This window comes from Sceloporus occidentalis, unplaced genomic scaffold (assembly GCF_023333645.1).
Source record: "Sceloporus occidentalis isolate IW3139 unplaced genomic scaffold, rSceOcc1.0.p SCAF_16, whole genome shotgun sequence".
NCBI classification, from domain to species: Eukaryota; Metazoa; Chordata; class Lepidosauria; order Squamata; family Phrynosomatidae; genus Sceloporus; species Sceloporus occidentalis.
Window position 1 is genome coordinate 10,086,100 of NW_028316996.1, and position 22,011 is coordinate 10,108,110.

At 38.1% G+C, this 22,011-nt stretch overlaps 1 protein-coding gene and 1 pseudogene across 3 annotated transcripts in view; one reads left to right on the forward strand and one right to left on the reverse strand.

Moving 5' to 3' along the window:
* Positions 1–15,113, forward strand: part of LOC149302999 (ATP-dependent chromatin remodeler CHD1-like) — a 28,189-nt gene extending 13,076 nt beyond the window's left edge. The window contains exons 16-37 of one of the 3 annotated variants that reach the window (XM_089481872.1): positions 249–401; positions 525–596; positions 1,126–1,275; positions 1,463–1,611; positions 1,694–1,790; positions 1,894–1,989; positions 2,601–2,774; positions 3,082–3,242; positions 3,343–3,384; positions 3,481–3,611; positions 3,730–3,868; positions 4,639–4,789; positions 5,442–5,564; positions 5,779–5,919; positions 8,643–8,885; positions 9,194–9,331; positions 9,720–9,898; positions 12,466–12,562; positions 13,012–13,063; positions 13,627–13,840; positions 14,653–14,655; positions 14,753–15,113. In XM_089481872.1, coding sequence (XP_089337998.1) covers positions 249–401; positions 525–596; positions 1,126–1,275; positions 1,463–1,611; positions 1,694–1,790; positions 1,894–1,989; positions 2,601–2,774; positions 3,082–3,242; positions 3,343–3,384; positions 3,481–3,611; positions 3,730–3,868; positions 4,639–4,789; positions 5,442–5,564; positions 5,779–5,919; positions 8,643–8,885; positions 9,194–9,331; positions 9,720–9,898; positions 12,466–12,562; positions 13,012–13,063; positions 13,627–13,840; positions 14,653–14,655; positions 14,753–15,113 — 3,066 coding nt within the window. Of the gene's footprint in view, positions 1–248; positions 402–524; positions 597–1,125; positions 1,276–1,462; positions 1,612–1,693; positions 1,791–1,893; positions 1,990–2,600; positions 2,775–3,081; positions 3,243–3,342; positions 3,385–3,480; positions 3,612–3,729; positions 3,869–4,638; positions 4,790–5,441; positions 5,565–5,778; positions 5,920–8,639; positions 8,886–9,193; positions 9,332–9,719; positions 9,899–12,465; positions 12,563–13,011; positions 13,064–13,626; positions 13,841–14,652; positions 14,656–14,752 lie in introns of all 3 variants that reach the window. The other 2 variants (XM_089481871.1, XM_089481873.1) reach the window with 2 other exon arrangements.
* Positions 15,114–19,393: 4,280 nt separating this feature from the next.
* LOC149303000 (DNA-dependent metalloprotease SPRTN pseudogene) lies at positions 19,394–20,089 on the reverse strand (annotated as a pseudogene).
* Positions 20,090–22,011: the final 1,922 nt, after the last annotated feature.

Here is a 22,011-nt window from a genome sequence, read left to right on the forward strand (position 1 = left end):
GAAAATGTTATACATGTCACAAGTTGAGTCAATAGGTAGACATAGCCTTCTCTTTATTTAAACTTGGTAATCTTATAGATAAAAGCACCACTGGAAAGACATGACATTTTGTATGCATTATACAGCGCTGTCTTTTAATTGGAAAATGTCTCTTGTCTTAAATGAAGAATATATGAAAGTAGATGTTTTTCTGCATCAGAAGAATTAAGATAAACAAGATATGACTTGACTTTTTCTTCCTTCCCCAGCACTTAATAAAGAGTAGTGGGAAGCTAATTCTTCTTGACAAGTTGTTAATTCGCTTGCGAGAACGTGGTAACAGAGTTTTGATCTTCTCACAAATGGTGCGGATGCTGGACATCCTCGCAGAATATTTAAAGTCACGTCAGTTTCCCTTTCAAGTAAGTATTCGATATTCGATTTTCTATCTGCGACATTTCACTTGGGGAATAATAGTGGAATTTGGTAAAACGAACATTGGAAATGCTAATTTTCATTGTTCTCTGTTTGTCCTTTCTTGCTAGAGACTTGATGGGTCCATTAAAGGAGAAATTAGAAAGCAAGCTCTGGATCATTTTAATGCAGAAGGATCAGAGGTAAGAAATATCTTTTATTCATGTTTTTATTCTTGTTAAGAATGTGCGACATTAGACCTGCCATTTAAATTTGTAGTACTGTAAAGTGTTTGATAATGGATATTAGCAATAAGATATACCGTGTTTGCTCGATTATAAGACGACCCCCCAAAATTTTAATATTCATTTAGGAAAAAAGCATGACTGTGACTACCCTATACGAAAAAAGGTTTTACTAGTAAATATTCACATGTAAACTATGACTGAGAAAAATGCATGTTTTTGTTTATTTACCAGCCTGCCCCCTTATATGCCACTCTGCCTCCCAGATATGCCTTATACCTCTATAACCCATTCTGCCTCCCTGATAATCCTTTTAACCCCATATATGCCACTCTGCATCCAGAAAATCTTTATCCCTCCCATCTGCCGGCAGCAGCGGAGGTTGTCTGTGTGCATTTGCCTTGATGATAAATATATTGGTGTAAGTATTACATGAAATCGAAGTGTCTTCTTCCACATCATGTCTGAACTTGTAATTTTTTTGCAGGATTTCTGTTTTCTGCTCTCGACCAGAGCTGGAGGGCTTGGAATAAATCTGGCATCTGCAGATACAGTTGTGATATTTGATTCAGACTGGAACCCGCAAAATGATTTGCAGGCCCAAGCTAGAGCTCACAGAATTGGACAGAAGAAACAGGTATATGCTCCTGGAAATATGTTTAGTTTGCATTGTGAGAAATGTCTCTGTGTGTTAACGTGGTACATGCCAAGAGTCCAGGAAATCCTGTAATTAAGATGTCGATTCTTTAAACGTGTGTACTTTGTTGTAACAAACATTTAAATGCCGTGTTATTTTTAAGCTAACATTATGAAATATTTTTAAGGTGAATATTTATCGCTTGGTCACCAAGGGATCAGTAGAAGAAGAAATTATTGAAAGGGCAAAAAAGAAAATGGTGCTAGATCATCTTGTAATTCAGCGTATGGACACCACAGGCAAGACTGTCTTACATACTGGATCAACACCATCAAGGTATTTACCGTCCGACCCAGAAAAACAATATACCTGTTTTCGGTACACACACAGTAACACTTTTTTTTTTCCTCCGCTGAAGTTCTACACCGTTTAACAAAGAAGAATTAGCTGCTATTTTAAAGTTTGGTGCTGAGGAACTTTTTAAAGAGCCTGAAGGAGAAGAAGAGGAGCCTCAGGTAATGTTTTTCAGTCAGCGTTCATTACCACCATGCACCCAAAGCTATAACTATGTTTAAATATGTTATAAATGAGCCTTCTGTTCTCCCTTTTATTAAAAAGGAAATGGACATCGATGAGATATTGAAAAGAGCGGAGACGCGTGAAAACGAAGGTGGTCCTTTCACTGTGGGGGATGAGTTACTTTCCCAGTTTAAGGTATGTGGGAACTATACAGTTTGTCATATTCGTGTAGAAAAAAAAAATAAATCATCACATATAAAGTCACGCTGAACTTAACATATTAAATAAAAAGGTAAACTTCATTGTAAATCTTGGACATTTAGATGTGGTTGTTTGTATAATAACGGATTCCCAGGAATGTTCCTCCAAAAACATGATTCTGCTCAGTGACACCAGCATGGAGATATAGAACAGAAAACATACAAGGTATCCCCCATGGGGCTTTTATCTTCCCATCTTAATGAACATCTATTGAAGGCCTATGACCATAGCCATAGGTTAACAATGTTTTCTGTTCTTTTTAACTAGAATTTGTCTGGGAGGGGCTTTTAGCTGTTTATAGCCATGATGTCGAAGTTTCTGTTAAAATCTTGGTTATTTCTTACAAATATGTAGTTGCAATGCTTTGTAATCTTAAAAACATTCAATGAAAACCTTAGATTGAGCCCTATTTGCAAGACATTAAACACCTACAACAGGAATATATGTTTTCCTTTACTAGTACATTTTTATCTATCCGCTTGTTATGTTTAACCGCAAGCCATGCTGACTTAACATTTCATATAAAAATAATTGCATTTCACAAGGTTGCTAACTTTTCGACGATGGATGATGATGATATTGTGGATCCTGAAAGAAATTCAAAGTCCTGGGATGACATTATTCCTGGTGATCAGAGAAGACGAATTGAAGAAGAAGAAAGGCAGAAGGAACTGCAAGAAATCTATCTGCTCCCGAGGATGAGGAATTGCGCGAAGCAGGTGAGCAGAGATGTTTACCGGTGCTTTCTTTCTGTATTAGAATACTTTTATAGCAGTGGGTTTGGTGCGCTTTTCAAGGTTACCCATGAGCCCTGTTGCAATGTGTGTACTCAAGTTGAGACAAGATTATCTTTCAGTAACTCCTCTGGGGACATTCATTCTCTAGTGTGGGTACGGGATGAAAATTGTTGCATCTGGATATATTTTTATATTTCTCCCAAGGATCAACCTTTTGTAGTTATTTCCAACATGGCATTTTTCAGTCTGGATCATTGTAGTTTTATACATAAATGACTTTGATTTTTAGGCAAACTTTAATGGAAGTGAAGGGAGACGCAGTAGGAATAGAAGGTACTCCGGGTCTGACAGTGATTCTATGTCTGATCAACAACGCCCTAAGAAACGCGGCAGACCAAGAACTATCCCGAGAGAGAATATTAAAGGCTTCAGCGATGCAGAGATAAGAAGGTAACATTTATAAACTCAACAGAATATTTGGAATTATCAAAACACTAATCTGTTTATTACACTATTTACATTTTTTCTTTTTTGTTTCCTCTTATCCTAGGTTTATCAAGAGTTATAAAAAGTTTGGTTGCCCACTTGAGAGGTATGTCTTCCTGAGAATGCAGGCAATTAGTTATTACATTGCTCGCCGTAAATATAATGTTATGCAGGTTTAAATGGGAAAAATATTTGTTTGCAGGTTAGATGCAATTGCTCGGGATGCTGAACTGGTGGATAAATCTGAGACAGATCTCCGGCGACTTGGAGAACTTGTGCACAACGGCTGTATTAAAGCCTTGAAAGATAGCTCTTCTGGCACCGAAAGAACAGGTGTGTGACAGCATAACTTTACTATTTCTAGTGCTAATATATATTTTGTTTACTTCAAAATGTGTAAGGGGTACAAAAAAAAACCCAAAGGTTTTCATTTTTTTTTTTCTTATCCAAGGAGGACGACGTGGGAAAATGAAAGGGCCGACATTCCGTATCTCTGGTGTTCAAGTAAATGCCAAGCTTGTCAGTTCTCATGAAGAAGAGCTGGCTCCATTGCACAAGTCGATTCCTTTGGACCCCGAGGAGAGAAAAAGGTGTAGTATATTTGTGAAGGACCAAGTCTTTAACAAAATACCATGCTGACTGCTATGCACGGTTACGTGTTTGTGCTAGCACAAAGTCTATTTTGCTGTCGTACTTGTACATACTTCTAAAAGCTGTTTCATTTTAAACATTATTCTGATTGGTCTCAAGCTGTCTCACATTGCACTTAAAGAAGGAATGGTCATCTAAACCAAGAGCTGAAGTCCCGGTTAAGAAGGAGACCAATCCTTTTTATATAAATCATCCCTAAAAAAATATATAACTTGGAACATTAAAAAGAATTACAGGAAGCAGACATTAAAATGTTCCCTATTTACTAATCTATTTACTCATCTAATCTAGTAAATTGCTAGTAGTCACTACTATATTATATTGGGAATTAGCATTGTTTAAAATTAAAAAAGCGCTTTCACTTCACTGACTCCAGTCATGGGGGGAGAGGTAAAAAGAAATCAGTAAAAGTAGCTAGATTTGGAGATTTGGCAAATTATAGCACCTCTTGGTACACCAGCATATGAAAAGCACTTACATTGACGTCAATGGATGTTTTTTGTGTGCCTGTGCAAATGGGTCAGGGCTGGAAGCAACTGGCAGTAGGTATATCACAGGCAAAAAGGGGCGATGGAAATTTAAAGGCAAATGTCATACGTATTAATGCAGATGTCCCTTTTTCTTTTCTCCTTTGGTTAATGTATGCATATCCTATTTAGTGTTAATGCTGCAGTACTTTATATATAAACTCACTTTCCTTGTTTCGTAGGTATGTTATGCCTTGTCACACCAAAGCAGCTCACTTTGATATTGACTGGGGCAAAGAAGATGACTCCAATCTTTTAATTGGTATCTATGAATATGGGTATGGCAGCTGGGAAATGATCAAAATGGACCCTGACCTCAATTTAACACACAAGGTATGTAGGATGATATTTTCTGCATGGCTTGTAAAATAACAAGTGTTATGATATTAATGTTCCCATTTTGTGGCGTTTTAATCTTGAATCACATTAATTTGCAAACACATTTAGTAGAGCTCTTGTTGATTGGACAGCTTACTGTCCCTGGCGGTCCCTCTAAAGTAGAAAGTACAAGAGTACTCTGACAAAAAAATACTCCTAGTCTGTAGTCCCGTAATTCTTCTGTTCATCTGAACGCATCTCCTTCACAGTAACTAGCAGGGGGCGAGAGGAAATTTCTGGTGTTTGAGTACTGCGTCTTCCCTTGAAGACCGCAGTTTGTTTGTTTTTTTAAATTAATTCCGTGCTCGTGATTCGCTTCAATCGATCACGTGCACGGAATTGAGGGGGAGTGGCTGCTACGGCTCGCTGGGGACACCCAGTGGTCAGTAGCAGCCACCCCTCGCGATCCCAGCGTTCATAACGACGCTGGATCGCGCATCATCGATGACGTACCTGGTACGTCCCAGTCTGCTGGTGACCTTTGACCAGGAAGTACCAGGTACGTCCCGGTCTTGAAGGGGTTAAAACGGGTTCACAGCTATGATGTTGATGCAATGTCCCTTTTAAATCACAATGAGTGTATATAATGTATTTTACTATTCCCCAGATTTTACCTGATGATCCAGATAAGAAACCCCAGGCCAAGCAGTTGCAAACAAGAGCAGACTACCTCATTAAGCTTCTTAACAAGGACCTGGCACGGAAAGAAGCACAACGGCTCTCTGGAGGGGTATGTTTTTCAGAGAATGTTATTACAGAACGAGGGAAATAGTACTTGAAAAATAAATAAAAGCTTAAGACAATACTCATTTATGCTTTTAGTGTTCCCTTTCAACATTTTTCAAATTTAGTTATACGTTGCTAGCATGAAGCTGGAATCCCAGTTCTGCAATTTAATTTTTGACGGAAATTTCTAAGACTTTTTTTTTATTTTTTATTTAAAGGGTAATTCAAAACGAAGAAAAATGAGAACAAAAAAGAGCAAAGTTTCAAAACCTGTAAAAGTTGAGGAAGAAATAAAAAGTGAATCGTCGCCACCTTCTTCAGAAAAATCAGATGATGAAGATGACGAGGATGAGGAAAAGGTGAGCAACGCATACATGTAAAACCTTTTGATAACTATGGAAGATTTAAGGAAATATTTCTCTACTAATGTTATAATTTTAATGTATTTCTGTATTAAGGTTACTTGTGAGATAAAGGTTTTGGTACCATTTGGAAACCATTTAAAGACTTAAATCCTGTTTATAGGAGTAAAACGATTTGGTATTGTTTTTTACGGTAAAGAGCGTAAAAAATTAACCTCTTTACTGACAGTACTCCAAAACCTAAAGCCTATTTCTATAGACTATATAGCTAAGCTAACATATAATATATAAAAACTGTATACAAAAGAAACTTAAAAAGCCGTATTTTTTTATGATACTAAAGTAGTTAACCAAATTACACCTATATACAGTGGGGCAAAAAAGTATTTAGTCAGCCACCAATTGTGCAAGTTCTCCCACTTACAAAGATGAGAGGCCTGTACACCAACTATGAGAGACAGAATGGGGGTAAAGAATACAGGAAATCACATTGTAGGATTTTTTATGAATTCATTAGTAAATTCTTCTGTAAAATAAGTATTTGGTCACCTACAAACAAGCAAGATATCTGGCTCTCACAGACCTGTAACATCTTCTTTAAGAGTCTCCTCTGTCCTCCACTCGTTACCTGTATTAATGGCACCTGTTTGAACTTGTTATCAGTATAAAAGACACCTGTCCACAACCTCAGTCACACTCCAATCCCCACTATGGCCAAGACCAAAGAGCTGTCGAAGGACACCGGAAACAAAATTGTAGACCTGCACCAGGCTGGGAAGACTGAATCTGCAATAGGCAAGCAGCTTGGTGTGAAGAAATCAACTGTGGGAGCAATTATTCGAAAATGGAAGACATGCAGGACCACTGATAATCTCCCTCGATCTGGGGCTCCACACAAGATCTCACCCCGTGGTGTCAAAATGATCACAAGAACGGTGAGCAAAAATCCCAGAACCACACGGGGGGACCTAGTGAATGACCTTCAGAGAGCTGGGGCCAAAGTAACAAAGGCTACCATCAGTAACACACTACGCCGCCAGGGACTCAAATCATGCAGTGCCAGACGTGTACCCCTGCTTAAGCCAGTACATGTCCGGGCCCATCTGAAGTTTGCTAGAGAGCATTTGGATGATCCAGAAGAGGATTGGGCGAATGTCATATGGTCAGATGAAACCAAGGTAGAACTTTTTGGTAGAAACTCAACTCGTCGTGTTTGGAGGAGAAAGAATGCTGAGTTGCATCCAAAGAACACCATACCTACGGTGAAGCATGGGGCGGAAACATCATGCGTTGGGGCTGTTGGGGACCAGGACGACTGATCCGTGTAAAGGAAAGAATGAATGGGGCCATGTATCGTGAGATTTTGAGTGAAAACTTCCTTCCATTAGCAAGGGCATTGAAGATGAAATGTGGCTGGGTCTTTCAGCATGACAATGATCCCAAACGCACCCCCCGGGCAACGAAGGAGTCTCTTCGTAAGAAGCATTTCAAGGTCCTGGAGTGGCCTAGCCAGTCTCCACATCTCAACCCCATAGAAAACCTTTGGAGGGAGTTGAAAGTCCGTATTTTCCAGCGACAGCCCCAAAACATCACTGCTCTGGAGGAGATCTGCATGGAGGAATGGTCCAAAATACCAGCAACAGTGTGTGAAAACCTTGTGAAGACTTACAGAAAATGTTTGACCTCTGTCATTGCCAACAAAGGGTATATAACAAAGTATTGATATGAACTTTTGTTATTGACCGAATACTTATTTTCCACCATAATTTGCAAATAAATTCTTTAAAAATCAGACTGTGATTAATAGACTTTGTTGTCTCATTCTGTCCCTCATAGTTGAAGTGTACCTATGGTGAAAATTACAGGCCTCTCTCATCTTTCTAAGTGGGAGAACTTGCACAATTGGTGGCTGACTAAATACTTTTTTGCCCCACTGTATATAGTAATATTTTTGAAAAATATATATCTATATATATATAATTAAATATTAGATGGCATATATTGCATCACTGTTATAGGTTTATCACAGTAATCAAAAACAAAACCATAAAAAGAACCCACAAAGTATATATTTCTGTAAGGTAGACAACCTGGGGTATTTAGGCTTTTGTCATGCTGCTGTTTGGCCACCAGTCTCTGTCAAAGTTAGCCTGTTTTGTTTCAAAAACACTATAGCGTTAGTTAGCAATAAATCACCAAAATGTAATTAGCTGCCTCTCCAGGTCCCGGAAGTATTTGTTATTGCGTAATGTTTGAAATCTACAGGCTTGCTACATGACACACTTGTTTTACTGAGCGACAGAACTGCACAAAGGGTAGGGAAGGCACAGCGAAAACAATTGGTTAAATACACCATACAAGCGGAAGCACCTGGCTTTGTGGACTACAACTCCCTTCACACTCAGCAGTTTATAAAATGTGGGTGTTAGGGTATTTATTTGTGGCTGGCTAGCAGTGGCATAATGCCTGATGAGTTAGCATAAAACAAATTATAATTGAGAGAATACCCTATGGAAGGCGTACTCCGCAGGTTAAGAGCCCTGCCGACTGATCTAACTGTAGACGTGCACTCCGCTACTTTTATTGTGACGTTCCATGTCATCGTAGTACGTTTTCTGGCACATGTTTTATTGACGGCATGGGAAGTCATGAAGACTTTAACAGGCTTACTATTGCTAGTGCAAAGTGTTCTCCTAACTCTGGTGTCTTTGTATTAGGAGGACGTCTCTGTTAAAATTCCAAACAAAAAAATTAAATCGGAGAAGGAAACTGAGGATCGAGCAGAGCCTGAAGTAAATGTGAAAAAGGAACCCGAAGAAAAGAGAGAATTAAAAGAAAGCAAGAAAGATATAAAGAAAGAAAAAAGGGAGGAGAAGAGAGAGACTAGTGAAAAAGAAAGCAAAGACAAAAAGGAAGCGAAAGCTAAAGAGCCTGTTAAAGACAAAGATGTCAAAGAAGAAAAAGTGAGTGCTCTAATAAAGTAATTTTTTATAACTTTCTTCTAGCTGCAAAATATGTAACATTTCAAATTAGAAATCTTTTGTTGCCGTGGAAAACTGTTGTTCCCACAAGTAGAGCTACCAGAAAGTAATATGAATGGTTTGTAACAATATTTGTTTGTGTGGAAAATGCAAGCTGTTCTTTTGTACTTCACCTTTTCCTAAATCTGAATATTTAATGTAAATTTTAAGTAGATCTGCTTTACTTTTTCTCGTATGCAATATTGGTTTTTTTGTTAACCTCTGTTTTTAATGGTTTTTTTTTTTTTTAGGCTAATGACATAAAACCTGAAAAGGAAAAGAATAAGAAAAATATCAGCGCAGAGACCCCTGTTCACATTACTGCTAGTAGCGAGCCTGTTCCAATTTCAGAGGAAGCAGAAGAACTTGATCAAAAAACTTTCAGTGTTGTAAGTTTGCATCATACATACTGATCTTATGTTTGCCCCCTCACTAGTCCTGACATTCGATGAAATGTTAGCACTTTAGAGTTTTATTTTTATTATATTATACAGTTTAATTGGCTAGTAGCACAGCTACATTTTACTTGCCATACTACTGTTCAGTTATTTAGAACAGCACCTCAAAACTGCGCTCTCTATAGTTCTTGTTAATGTAGATCACCGTTCTGGTGATACAAAATGTTATTGTCTGCATTCTACATAGTTACAAAACTATGTGATAACGTGATATTCTAGATGAGAGCCTGCTGGTAGTTTTAATGTACCGTATTTAATCTAGCATTTTAAGCATAAAAGGAGTTGTTGAAATTTGAATGACCTTTGTTTAATTCTTTAGTGTAAAGAAAGAATGAGGCCGGTAAAGGCAGCGTTAAAACAACTGGACCGACCAGAAAAAGGATTGTCTGAGAGAGAGCAGCTTGAGCACACTCGACAGTGCCTGATCAAAATTGGGGATCACATCACTGAGTGCTTGAAAGAGTACTCTAATCCTGATCAGATAAAACAGTGGCGAAAGTAAGAGATTTGGGCTTTAAATTGCTATTTTAAATGCGGGGATGTTACTTTATAAGTAGAAAACACATTTCAGTGTCTAATGGACACGTTGTTCTGTTTTGCATCTTTTTGAGTGTCTACTATTTTGGTTCTTGGATTCTTAGTTACAATCCCAGTTTTTTGGTTTTTAACCCCTTCGAGACAAAGGCTGATTTTACTTTTTGTACCCTTTGTGACAATGGCCTTTTTAACATTTCTGCGCTGCTTGTGTTTAGCTGTAATTTTCTTCTTTCCCGTTTACTGAACCCACACACATTAGATATTGTTTTTTTCAGGACAAGAAGGGCTTTCTTTAGATGACATTGTTTTGATTGTATCATATTATTTACTATTAAAAAAATTATAAAATATGGTGAAAAATTTAGAAAAAAATGACTGTTTCTAACTTTTAGTTGAAAAATCTTTTACTCATCTATAAAAGGTAATGAAAAAACCTGCTAAATAGATTCTACTATTTGTCCTGAGTTTAGAAATACCCAATGTTTTTATGTTTTTTTGCTTTTTTCTACCCATTATGGGGCAATAAGTACAGGTAGCGTTTTGCTATTTCAAAGCCATTTTTTCCAAATCTGGTAATTCTTCCCCCCATGTGCCATTTCGGGTATCTTTGAACCCGGCCAATGCAATTTACCCCATCAAATCATATATTTTTGAAAACTAGACAGCCCAGGGTATTCCAAATGCTAGTATTTTAACTCTTTCCATGCACCATATCTACCACCAGTCTTTGTCAAACTTTATGGTAGTCATTTTTTTGCATTTGTTTTGTCATACACATTTTACTTCAGGTATGAATTAAAATGTTCTAGTTTATGTCACCATCACAAAACACCCCAATATGTGTTCAGCAACATCTCCTGAGCGCAGCGATACCCCACATGAATGATTTTGCCTGGCTGTTTGGGGGCAAAAGGGCCACATTTGGGGCATGCGCTTTTTTCAATGTTGAACTTTGGCATTTGGGATCCACTGCCCATGCCCTATTTGGTACATCTTTGAGCCGGGCCATTTCAGTGTGCCCAACAAAACCATATATTTTTCAAAACTAGACACCACAGGGTATTTTAAATGCTGGTATTTTAACTCTTTGCATGCACATATTTTACCACCAGCATTTTTTCAAAGTTTGCAGTAATATTTTTGTGTGTGTATTTTTCCCACACACACCTACTTTATGTATGAATTTACAGCTCCTGGTATATGCCGCTGTCACACGACACCCCATAATGTGTTCAGCAACATCTCCTGAGTGCAGTGATACCCCACATGCATGGGTGTGTCATTTTTTGGGGGAACTAAAAGGCCACATTTGGTACGTGTGCATTTTTCTAATTGGAAATTAGATGTGTGGCCATCCTTCCCCCCTTGTTAATTGGGACGTTGTTGAACCTGGCCCATTCAATTTACCCCATCAAATCATACATTTTTTAAAAGTAGACACCCCACGGGCATTTAATATGCCAGTATTTTAACTCTTTCCATGCGAGAATTGTTTTAAGCTAATATGCTAATTTTAGGACTTGCTCACAAAAATATATTTTTTATATATATATATTTTTTTTTGGTCTTTTTAAAAAAAAAATTTTAACATTTTTTTTCAACTTGGAGGTTCCCCTGATAGTGACATCAGTGGGAAATGATTTTTACATTTTACTAGTTTTTTACTATTTTTTTTCTAATTATTATAAATTTTATTTTATTTTTTAATTTATTTTTACTAATCACACTGTGATTAGAAAGCTGGCTTCCATTGACTTGCATGGTGAATGCAGTACCTGTATTCAACCTGCAAGTGGAGCCAAAGTTCTCTAGATGGTCTGGACCATCTAGCGAACTTTTAAAATTTGTGGTTCCTGTTACAGGACGGCGGCCATCTTCCTTGATGGCGAAGATTGCCGGCAGCTGCGGCTGTGACCGCTCTCCGGAGCGGTCACAGCCCATCAAAAGGTTAGTGTTTGGTGTCGCTGGATGCCTCCTGATCGAGGCATTCCAGCGACACCATTTAAGTTTAGGAGGCGATCGTCGATCGCCTCCTAAACGCTTTTAAAACGGGCGTCCGCCGCCATACAAAGTATGGCGGATGTTGACGCCCCGTGGAGGGGCCAGAGATGGCCCCTTCGTGCCGATCGCGGCGTTGCTGAATGCCTCGAGGTCGAGGCATTCAGCAACGCTTTTTGGGTGCAGAAAGCGATAGTAGATCGCTTTCTGCACCCGTTTAAAGACGTGCCGGTCCTGGCACGTCAATTGTCGTAAAGCACATGCTTTGCCGTGCCGTGCCAGGACCGGCAATTGTCATTAAGGGGTTAAATGGAGTGTTTACAATAATTTTGGCCCAAGCATTTTTATTAAAAAAAAAAAAAAAAAAAAAAAGCCTCTACAATTTTCCAGGAAGCCTGATGATTTTACTTATTTGCTGCTGTTACACTAATTGGGAAAGTGTATTTATAGTAATATGCAAATTACTTTTAGAGACTGCTCGTGGTGTAGCGTTCTTTTGACTGTTACATTGTTTGTTTTTCACCTCACAGAAATTTATGGATATTTGTGTCAAAGTTCACGGAGTTTGATGCCAGGAAGCTGCACAAGCTATACAAACATGCAATCAAAAAACGACAAGAATCTCAGGTGAGTCATTTTCATTTTTTTTTATTTTTTTTTTTTGTGCGGGGTTTGCAAATATAGGTGATTACTTGTCCTATTGGTGCTGCTTCTAAAAAAAAAAAACACTTCAGCATTCACTCTTCACCTCCACAGATTTTATATGTATAGGAGAGATGGAACGTTGTAACAGACAGGGCTCCGCGGTCCTGCTTCCATAAACCCACAATCTGTAACAAGTGACGGATGGTTATCGGGGACCCCAGCGCGGTCCCCACTCCCCTGATGGATTGGTCCTGCTGTATAAGAGCAGATGCCAAAGGAGGGGGAATATATGCATTTAAGCTCAGTCTGTTGCACCTGATTTCCCTTGCACCCGTTGTATGCCCTTTGACAATGTTAATAATGTTGTTTCAGCGTTGTGTATATAATGTTGCCAGAATATTTACAACAGAAGCTAATTTTATTTCTTTCAGCACAACGATCAGAATGTTGGCAGCACTGTGAACACAGCAATAAGGCATCCGGGTAAGTTTTTTTTTTATTGGTGCAATTAATAATAAAATATATGCCCTTTTAGTCTTGCCAAAGTCATCTGCACACGAGGAAGCATTTTTTGATTGATCCAATGTTGATGATTTTTCTGATTGACGTTGCATTGTGTAAAGAATAGACTGATTTATGGCATCCAGATTAAGTTTTGTTATGAAAAGTCCAGATATGTATAATGAAGTTGCTTGTAGGGAAGTAGTGACTAATTCGTTTAGCCCTTGCTATTGCTAATATAGTAATGGTTTCATGATGTGATGGTGTTTAAACCAAATCAATTGGAATCGCAGAATAAATTTAGCTTTTGTAAAATAAGGAGCACATCTTCTGTTAGTGCTCAAAATTTTCAAACTCTTAATTTACAGATTTGACTTTTTTGTCTCCCGATCACTATTTTCTTGTTATTTTGCTGTAAACGATCATATAATAGACACATTCCAAATACTTTAATATACACTGGCACCCAGGAAAGTTAAAAATGTATGTAAATTAGTTGTGGCCATCACACACAGTTCATTTTTTTTTTTCTTTATACTTTTTAGATGTAGAGAGGCTAAAGGAAAATACCAACCATGATGACAGCAGTCGGGACAGTTACTCTTCTGACAGACATGTATCTCAGTATCACGATCATCATCACAAAGATCGGCATCAGAATGATTCTTACAAGAAGAGCGAGTCCAGGAAAAGGCCGTATTCTAGCTTCAGCAATGGTAAAGATCACAGAGACTGGGATCACCACTACAAACAGGACAGGTGAGCTCTGCAATCCCCACCTGTATCACATAAAATGAATACATGGTTTTTTTTTTCAGACTTTTTCCTATCCCTTTAACACTGTAAAAGACTAGGTCATTAATATAGTCCTCAACATTTCTAGCTCTGACCTTAACACATGCGTTACGTCATTATGGCCTTCCCCTTTAATTCAGAATTTTTTAAGCCTTTTTGTGACCTGTGTAGCCAGTAACTCCTGCATGATGTGTCTCATTAGAAACACAATTCTGGTAAGGCGGGCTGTGATTTAACCCAAACTTTGTAAGATGTACAAAAGCTGGACAGGTTTGTTAAATGTATGTTTTGTTAAAATAGAATTTGATAAATTGATGTTGCCCAGACACTCGGCATGCTATGCAGTAGTAACTGGTTAGTGGATTTAATTGACCATTAATCTATCGTTACTGATGAAGCTTTTTAGGTTAAATTATCAAGCTAGCCAACATCAGAAGCAATGATGAGGTGCACTTAAATCGGTCAGTTGGGTCAATATGTTGCTTTTAGCAAGGTTTCTCGCAAATAGAGTGTTAAAACTTGTCAGAAAAGTTTGGGACTTGCATCTTAGTACCAAGTGAGAGGGTGTCTGTACACCTGCAATCCCCTATGAAAAGAAAAAAATGGCATTGGCGTGCTTACCGCTAAGGATATTTGTATTATCTATCTCTATGTGACGTAAATAAATAGCCTCGGACATCTCAAACAAATTCACGCAAACCGTCCTCCAGGCATCAACCCACTTAAGACTATGTGGCCATTTATGCTAAGAGCAATATAACTACCCCCCCCCCAAGCAGGTTATGATGATTCCCCCACCCCCCCAAAAAAAAAACTTCTTGATGGTTTTTGTGTCATAAATATTTGTGTTAACTTCATATTTTATTGCATTTACAGATACCACAATGATGGCAAACACAGAAAACTGGATGACCACAGAAGCAGAGATCATAGGTCTAATATGGAAGGGGGTTTAAAAGATAGACCTGTTTCTGACCACAGATCACATTCTGACCATCGTTCACATTCAGACCACCGTTCCGGTTCTGAATACAGCCATCACAAATCTTCCAGGGATTATCGGTACCATTCAGACTGGCAAATGGACCATCGAGCCTCTAGTAGTGGACCACGATCACCCTTAGATCAGAGGTCTCCATATGACTCACGATCTCCTTTGGGGCGCAGGTCACCTTTTGAATGTTCATCTGATCATAAAAGCACCCCTGAACAAATATGGAGTGGCCGTAAAACATAACACGAGGATTACTTTCCTGAACTTTAGCCATATTCACTAAACTTTCACAGTGATTGCCTTATGTGACATTAAAGAAATGGACTAGACTTGGAGTGTCGCAAACATTGTTTCTACTTTTCAAGAATGCAAGTTCCATTATCACAACAGAACAGAAGAATATTTTTGTACTTAAGGTATATGCTGCACTGCTGCAACTGTGGCATTTTTTTAAGAAACAAGATGTTTACTATTTCAGAGACCTCAGCACTGCCCATTGAGACTGAATTTTAATAAATAAAAACTTTACATCAGATTATCTTGAATTGTAAATTCTTTATTTTGACCTACGATCAAGTTTGAGAAATTAGAGGGTTTTTTTATCCCGGGAAACACTCTGTGACTTGGTTGACTTTCCAAAGCTGTTTGTTTACATTGTACACTGCAACCACCTTGCCGCTTCTCATCATATGCTTGAATATTTAAACGCTGTACCTAAACTGTAAAATAGCTTTTTTTTTTTTTTTTTTTTTTTTTTTTTTTTTTTTCTTTTCTGTGATCAACTGTAATTTTTTTTTTTACAAACTACACTGCTGTAAATTATTGTAAATTAATTAAATGAACATTTTTTTCCTTTCTCAGGCTTTCTTTGACTGTTCCTTTCCCCACAACTCAGGCCTTCTCAAGTATAGAAATATGTATGTTCATTAACACAAAAAAACAAAAACATTTTGATGGAATGACTGTTCAGGATGACAAAAATGGGGAAAGGGAACACTAATTCCAGTCATATGCTCTATAGTGTTCCACTTTATTAATATTCTTTATTAGAATTGTTTTAATTTTTAAAATATCAGTGTTGTATTGAAACAGTGCTAAAAATGTATACCTTCAAATTTTACTCATCCTAAAAGTATTTGATATGTTTTGAAAAGTCCGATAACTGCACACAAGTTGGTGTCCAGAGTGGCCAAATTCTGTAAATCAGTTTGTTTTCCTTTTTTTAATGAAATGGCAATAATGTCAAATGTGCTATGCAGCCAGTATAATTTTTAATGAGTTGGCTTTATAAATTGTTAAATACACATTGATTGTATATAGATTTCTTCTCTCTATATAAATGTATATGAGAAATTAAACTTAAGAACCATCATGGCTTCCGAATTTTATGATGAACTTTAAACCTAATATTTTAATACATGGGTACAGTAAGTCAAAAAGCTTACTCTGGTCAGCACTGTTTGTTACTATAAAACATGTAATATAAAATATTGTCAAAGTGGTTTTTATAGGCTTCTAAGCAGCAGATTTGTTACAATGATAATTAAGCAATATGTAAAATGAGGTAGCTAGCAGTATATTGCAGCACATAATTCCCAATAGTCTTATTTATACAGTATGCAGGGTGATTTTAGCTATTCTTGCAGTAGATTTTGGTTATTATACCTGCTCTGCACAATATATAGTATAAACACCAGGTCCTATATGTAAAAAAAAAAAAATGCGCTCAGCTACTTTTGAGCGAAGTGATCTTCAGCGGGAAAATGATGACTTGTCTTGGTGGGGCGTCGGGGATAAGTTGAGTATGGTTTAATATATTTGTACAGAGAGAATTCAGACTATAAATGCTGCATAACCTCATGGAGACCAATATCCCATTCACCCATTCCATGTAAAAGCTGGGGAAGATGTTTGCAAAATTAGTGCTATTTGTTTCAAACTTGTGATATCAAGCAGTATTTGTAATTTATAATGGGGATGGTCCTCTGCATTAACATTTTCTTTTGTAACTAAATGATAAACGAAGTGGCGCTCTTGACGGGGTTTGCATTAGATCAGATGTTCTCAGCTTGTTGGTTCGTGGCTGCCAGGACGATACATCAGAGGTGCCCGGGGTACTGGCTGGTCGTGATATTTCTTATACAAGGAACCTGGTTATAAGGGTTTTCAGAAAAACAGCAGAGTTGTTATAGATGATAAACATCTGATACAGCAGGGGTGTCCAACCTGTAGCCCTGCAGCAGCTGGAGGGCCACATCTCCCATAATGCTCTTTCAGCTCAATGGCTGGCAGAGGAGTATGGGAGATGTAGTCCTGCAGCATCTGGAGGGCCGCAGGTTGGGACACCCTTGCGATACAGAAATGGAGTAAACGGGCAGGATTTTTCAGCTGCTGTTTTAGACTGAGTGTTTTCAACTGTTTTGTTTTAAATTTGTGCGAGTATACAAACCGACGTTGTCAATGAGTAAATCTAAATAGTATTACCGGTAATTGTTTCTTTTATCTTAACCCAGTTTAGGAATTTTCCACAAACTATTGCCGATATATTTTAATACAGTTAATGCATAGAGATTGCATTATTGATTTCATTACACTTGGCTGCGAATCTTAGATTGGGAAATGTTTTCTTTATTTGAAAATTAAATTTTTATTTTTATTTTTTTTTTACACATGGAATTGTTAACATTTGATAATTTCATATTATCCAAAATTTACCAAAGGGCCCCGCACACAAGCCTCCCATGTGCAGTGTTTCTGTAATGGAGCTCACTTTTTCAGTTTGGGATTATTAACACAGGGATAAAAGCTAACTGGGATTCGGCTTGCCCGGACCCTGAAAACATATCAAAGACTAGTAACTACAATACAGTTTACTGATTTGTGTTCACGTAGCCATTTTCAAAGGTGCCATGCTTCACTAAATGATCAAATTAATATATTTCCAAGTTTAAAATAAAAATGAATGTAAAATAAACTATTCCTTCAGTATACACTGTTCACACCATAAGGTTAGAAGCATGGTGGTCAGACAAGCCATATCTGGGGTCTCAGTGACATATTGGCGGATATAAGTCATATTGAGGGGTCAACAGGCATATCTGAGGGCAGAGTGGCATATAGGGGGTTTAAGGCATATCTAGGGGTAGTAGGTTATCTGGGGGGGGCATAAGACATATATGGAGGCAGAGTGACATATAGGAGGTATAAGGAACATCTGGGGACAGAGTGGCATATAAGGTGGTCATAAAGCATATCTGGAGTCACAGTGGCATAATGGGGGGTATAATGCATATAGGGGGTTTAAGGCATGTGGGGGGGTTATGGCATATCTGGAGTGGTTATAATGCATATATGGGGCAGAGTGACATATAGGGGGTATAAGGCATATCGGGGGGGGCAGAGTGACAAGCCTGAAGTCAGATGTGCATAACTGGGGGGCAGGTTGGCAAATAAAATGAAAGAAAAACAAGAAATGCATTCTTCTCAATCAGTTTTTATTAAATATGAAAAAATGGTTTACATGTGAATATTTACTATTAAAATGTTTTTCTTATATGATAGTCTTATATTCAGGCTTCCCCCCTCCCCTAAATTAATATTAAAATTTGGGGGGTCATCTTATAATCGAGTAAATACGGTCCTCACAGTTCATGGCTCTTTTCTTTAGAGGTATGTGGAGACTCAATGACAACTCCAAACACAGCTTAAATTAATCGTATGATATGACATTCTGACGTTATTATAAAACAGGTTATTGATTGACGAGTTTGTCCAACGTACTAGAAGCCATAAGAGGTCTGCCAAGTTAATTTAATTCCCATCAGCCACTTCTTGCTCTATACCGAGCAACCTTTACCAGCAAACTCGCTTCAGCAGCTTTGCTTATAGCCTCACCGCGCCGTTCTGGTCATGTAGCACCGTAAACTGGGCTTGAGCTAAAGGAAGGCGGCTGGGACAAACTTCTTTGAAACGCGAATTAACTTTGTTGCTGGGCTACGAGAGCTGCTTGTCAATTAACGATACCCAAACAGCTATGCATGAACTTCCCAGACGGCATTGCTGTGATGACTTGCAGCGAGCTCAATTGCGTTTGAGTTGTGGTTTTAGGTATGAAAGTGTGTTTTATTCCTGTAGATATAATTTTGTCAGATAGATGTTTCCCTTGCAGAACTGAAAATAAAATGTTGTGCAATTTTGGAAATGTGATGATTTATGCCAAATAACGTATCACATAAATCATACCTCCCAAGTGTCTCTCTTTTGGACCTAAATTGACCCAATACCACCTGTTCATCTTTCCTTAGCGCTGAGAATGTTTGGTGAGCCCAAAATTATTAAAGATGCCTGTCTTTATGCACTTATCTATATATCTATATATCTATAGTAAGGAATTCAATAGAAATGTTCACTTGGGTTTTAAACAATTTTATTGGTATATAATACAATCAAGAACTCCAAGTAACTAAGTAGCACGAGAACCATGTGCTGATCAGTATGTATAGATGTTATCACATAGCAATGAATTATTTGTCCATTCTGGCCCTCTTGCTGGGCAGTTCATGGCCACTGTTGTCATTTAGAGTGGCGGTTGGTGAACTGAAACTCCTCTTCCTCCCTTTTTGAACGTATTTTTTGGGCTCATTCACTTTAATAAATGTCCCCCCACAGGTAAGCTGATGGTGTGACCACCAACGTTCCCGAGCAGAGGGTGCCCGATTCATTGCCCGCCTTATGAAGCCAAACCTTGGCCCCCAAGCCCTGCAGGGTCCATCACAGAGCCACCAGTGCTTTCTGCATTTAGCAACCTCTGCATGGAAATTGTGGTAGATGGAAATGTTGGCGCCAGTGATGTTGTTTATGCGCTCCATGTGTTTGCAGAACTCCGGACCGTGGTCTCCTTCATCTTTGTATTTGTGTGTCACACACAGGTAAGCGTGAATCATTTCGTGGAGAAGGACCTCAACAAGATCTTTCCTTGATCTCAAGCTTAGTAGTGGCTTGCTGATATAAATAGTGCACAGGTCTTCATTTATCTTGTAGCGACAAAGCCCGGCTTTTTGTGTCATCCTGTGGCTCCATTTTACTTCCACCCACATCAACTTTCCCTTGAAAAACTTGTGATTAAGTGACATGAACAATTCCTGGAGGTTGGGGTTTGGGTCCAGCACCTCCCAAGCAGGATCAATAACTGATAAGCACTCAGGATCTATATAATCCATCGCACTGGGGAAAAGCTTCCACAACTAATCAAGTCTGCCACCGCAACAGCTCCCTCTCACAAAAATCAAGTAGCAAATGGGATGACTGTAGAAGCTTATGATACTATGATGTCATAGTGAGTTATTGATGTCCATGCATAGTGGTGATCTCGCCCAGCACTAAGCTGCGTACACAAACTCACTAAAACTGCAAAAAAGTTGAATGCTTCAACTTAACCAACTTTGCTGCACTCTATGACCTTCATGGCCAGGGTTTTTCCCACCCTACTGTCCAAAGCTTTTTGCGCAATTTTTTTTACCAATCGCAATTTCCATTTTTGCTATTTATTGTATCCACACAATTTATATATTATTTTTTCCGCTCTCAAGGAGAGATAGGGCTTTCGCTTCATGCAATTTTTTTACAAACTACACTGCTGTAAATTATTGTAAATTAATTAAATGAACATTTTTTTTCCTTTCTCAGGCTTTCTTTGACTGTTCCTTTCCCCACAACTCAGGCCTTCTCAAGTATAGAAATATGTATGTTCATTAACACAAAAAAACAAAAACATTTTGATGGAATGACTGTTCAGGATGACAAAAATGGGGAAAGGGAACACTAATTCCAGTCATATGCTCTATAGTGTTCCACTTTATTAATATTCTTTATTAGAATTGTTTTAATTTTTAAAATATCAGTGTTGTATTGAAACAGTGCTAAAAATGTATACCTTCAAATTTTATTCATCTTAAAAGTATTTGATATGTTTTGAAAAGTCCGATAACTGCACACAAGTTGGTGTCCAGAGTGGCCAAATTCTGTAAATCCGTTTGTTTTCCTTTCTTTAATGAAATGGCAATAATGTCAAATGTGCTATGCAGCCAGTATAATTTTTAATGAGTTGGCTTTATAAATTGTTAAATACACATTGATTGTATATAGATTTCTTCTCTCTATATAAATGTATATGAGAAATTAAACTTAAGAACCATCATGGCTTCCGAATTTTATGATGAACTTTAAACCTCATATTTTAATACATGGGTACAGTAAGTCAAAAAGCTTACTCTGGTCGGCACTGTTTATTACTATAAAACATGTAATAAAAACCACTTTGACAATATTTTATATAGGCTTCTAAGCAGCAATGATAATTAAGCAATATGTAAAACAAGGTAGCTAGCAGTACCGTATTTGCTCGATTATAAGACGACCCTGATTATAAGACGACCCCCCAAAATCTGAATATTAACTTTGGAAAAAAAGAAAAAGCCTGAATATAAGACGAACCTAAAGGAAAAAAGTTTTACCAGTAAATGTTAATTCATGTAAACTATTTTATTAAATAAAAGCTATGATTGAGAAAAATATTTTTTTTGTTTTTATTTCCTTGTATTTTCCAACCTGTCCCCCAGTTACGCACATCTGCCCCCAGGCTTGCCACACCAATATGGCACTGTGGCCCATGATATGCCTTTTAACCCTCTATATGCCACTGTGCCCCATGGCATGCCTTTTGACCCCCTATGCGCCACTCTGCCTCCAGAAATGCCTTTTACCCCTATATCCCATTCTGGCATTTAGGGGGTTAAAATGCATATTATGGGGCAGAGTGGCATATAGGGAGGTATAAGGCATTCCAGGAGGCAGAGTGGCATTAAGGGAGTTAAAAGGCATTGTATAGAGCACTCTGCCTCCAGAAATGCCTTATACCCCTATATGCCACTCTGGCATTTAGGGGGTTAAAAGGCATATTATAGGGCAGAGTGGCATATAGGGAGGTATAAGGCATTTCAGGAGGCAGAGTGCTCTATTAAATGCCCCCTTAACGCCACTCTGCCTCCTGAAATGCCTTATACCTCCCTATATGCCACTCTGCCCCATAATATGCCTTTTAAACCCCTAAGTGCCAGAGTGGTAAATAGGGGTAAAAGGCATT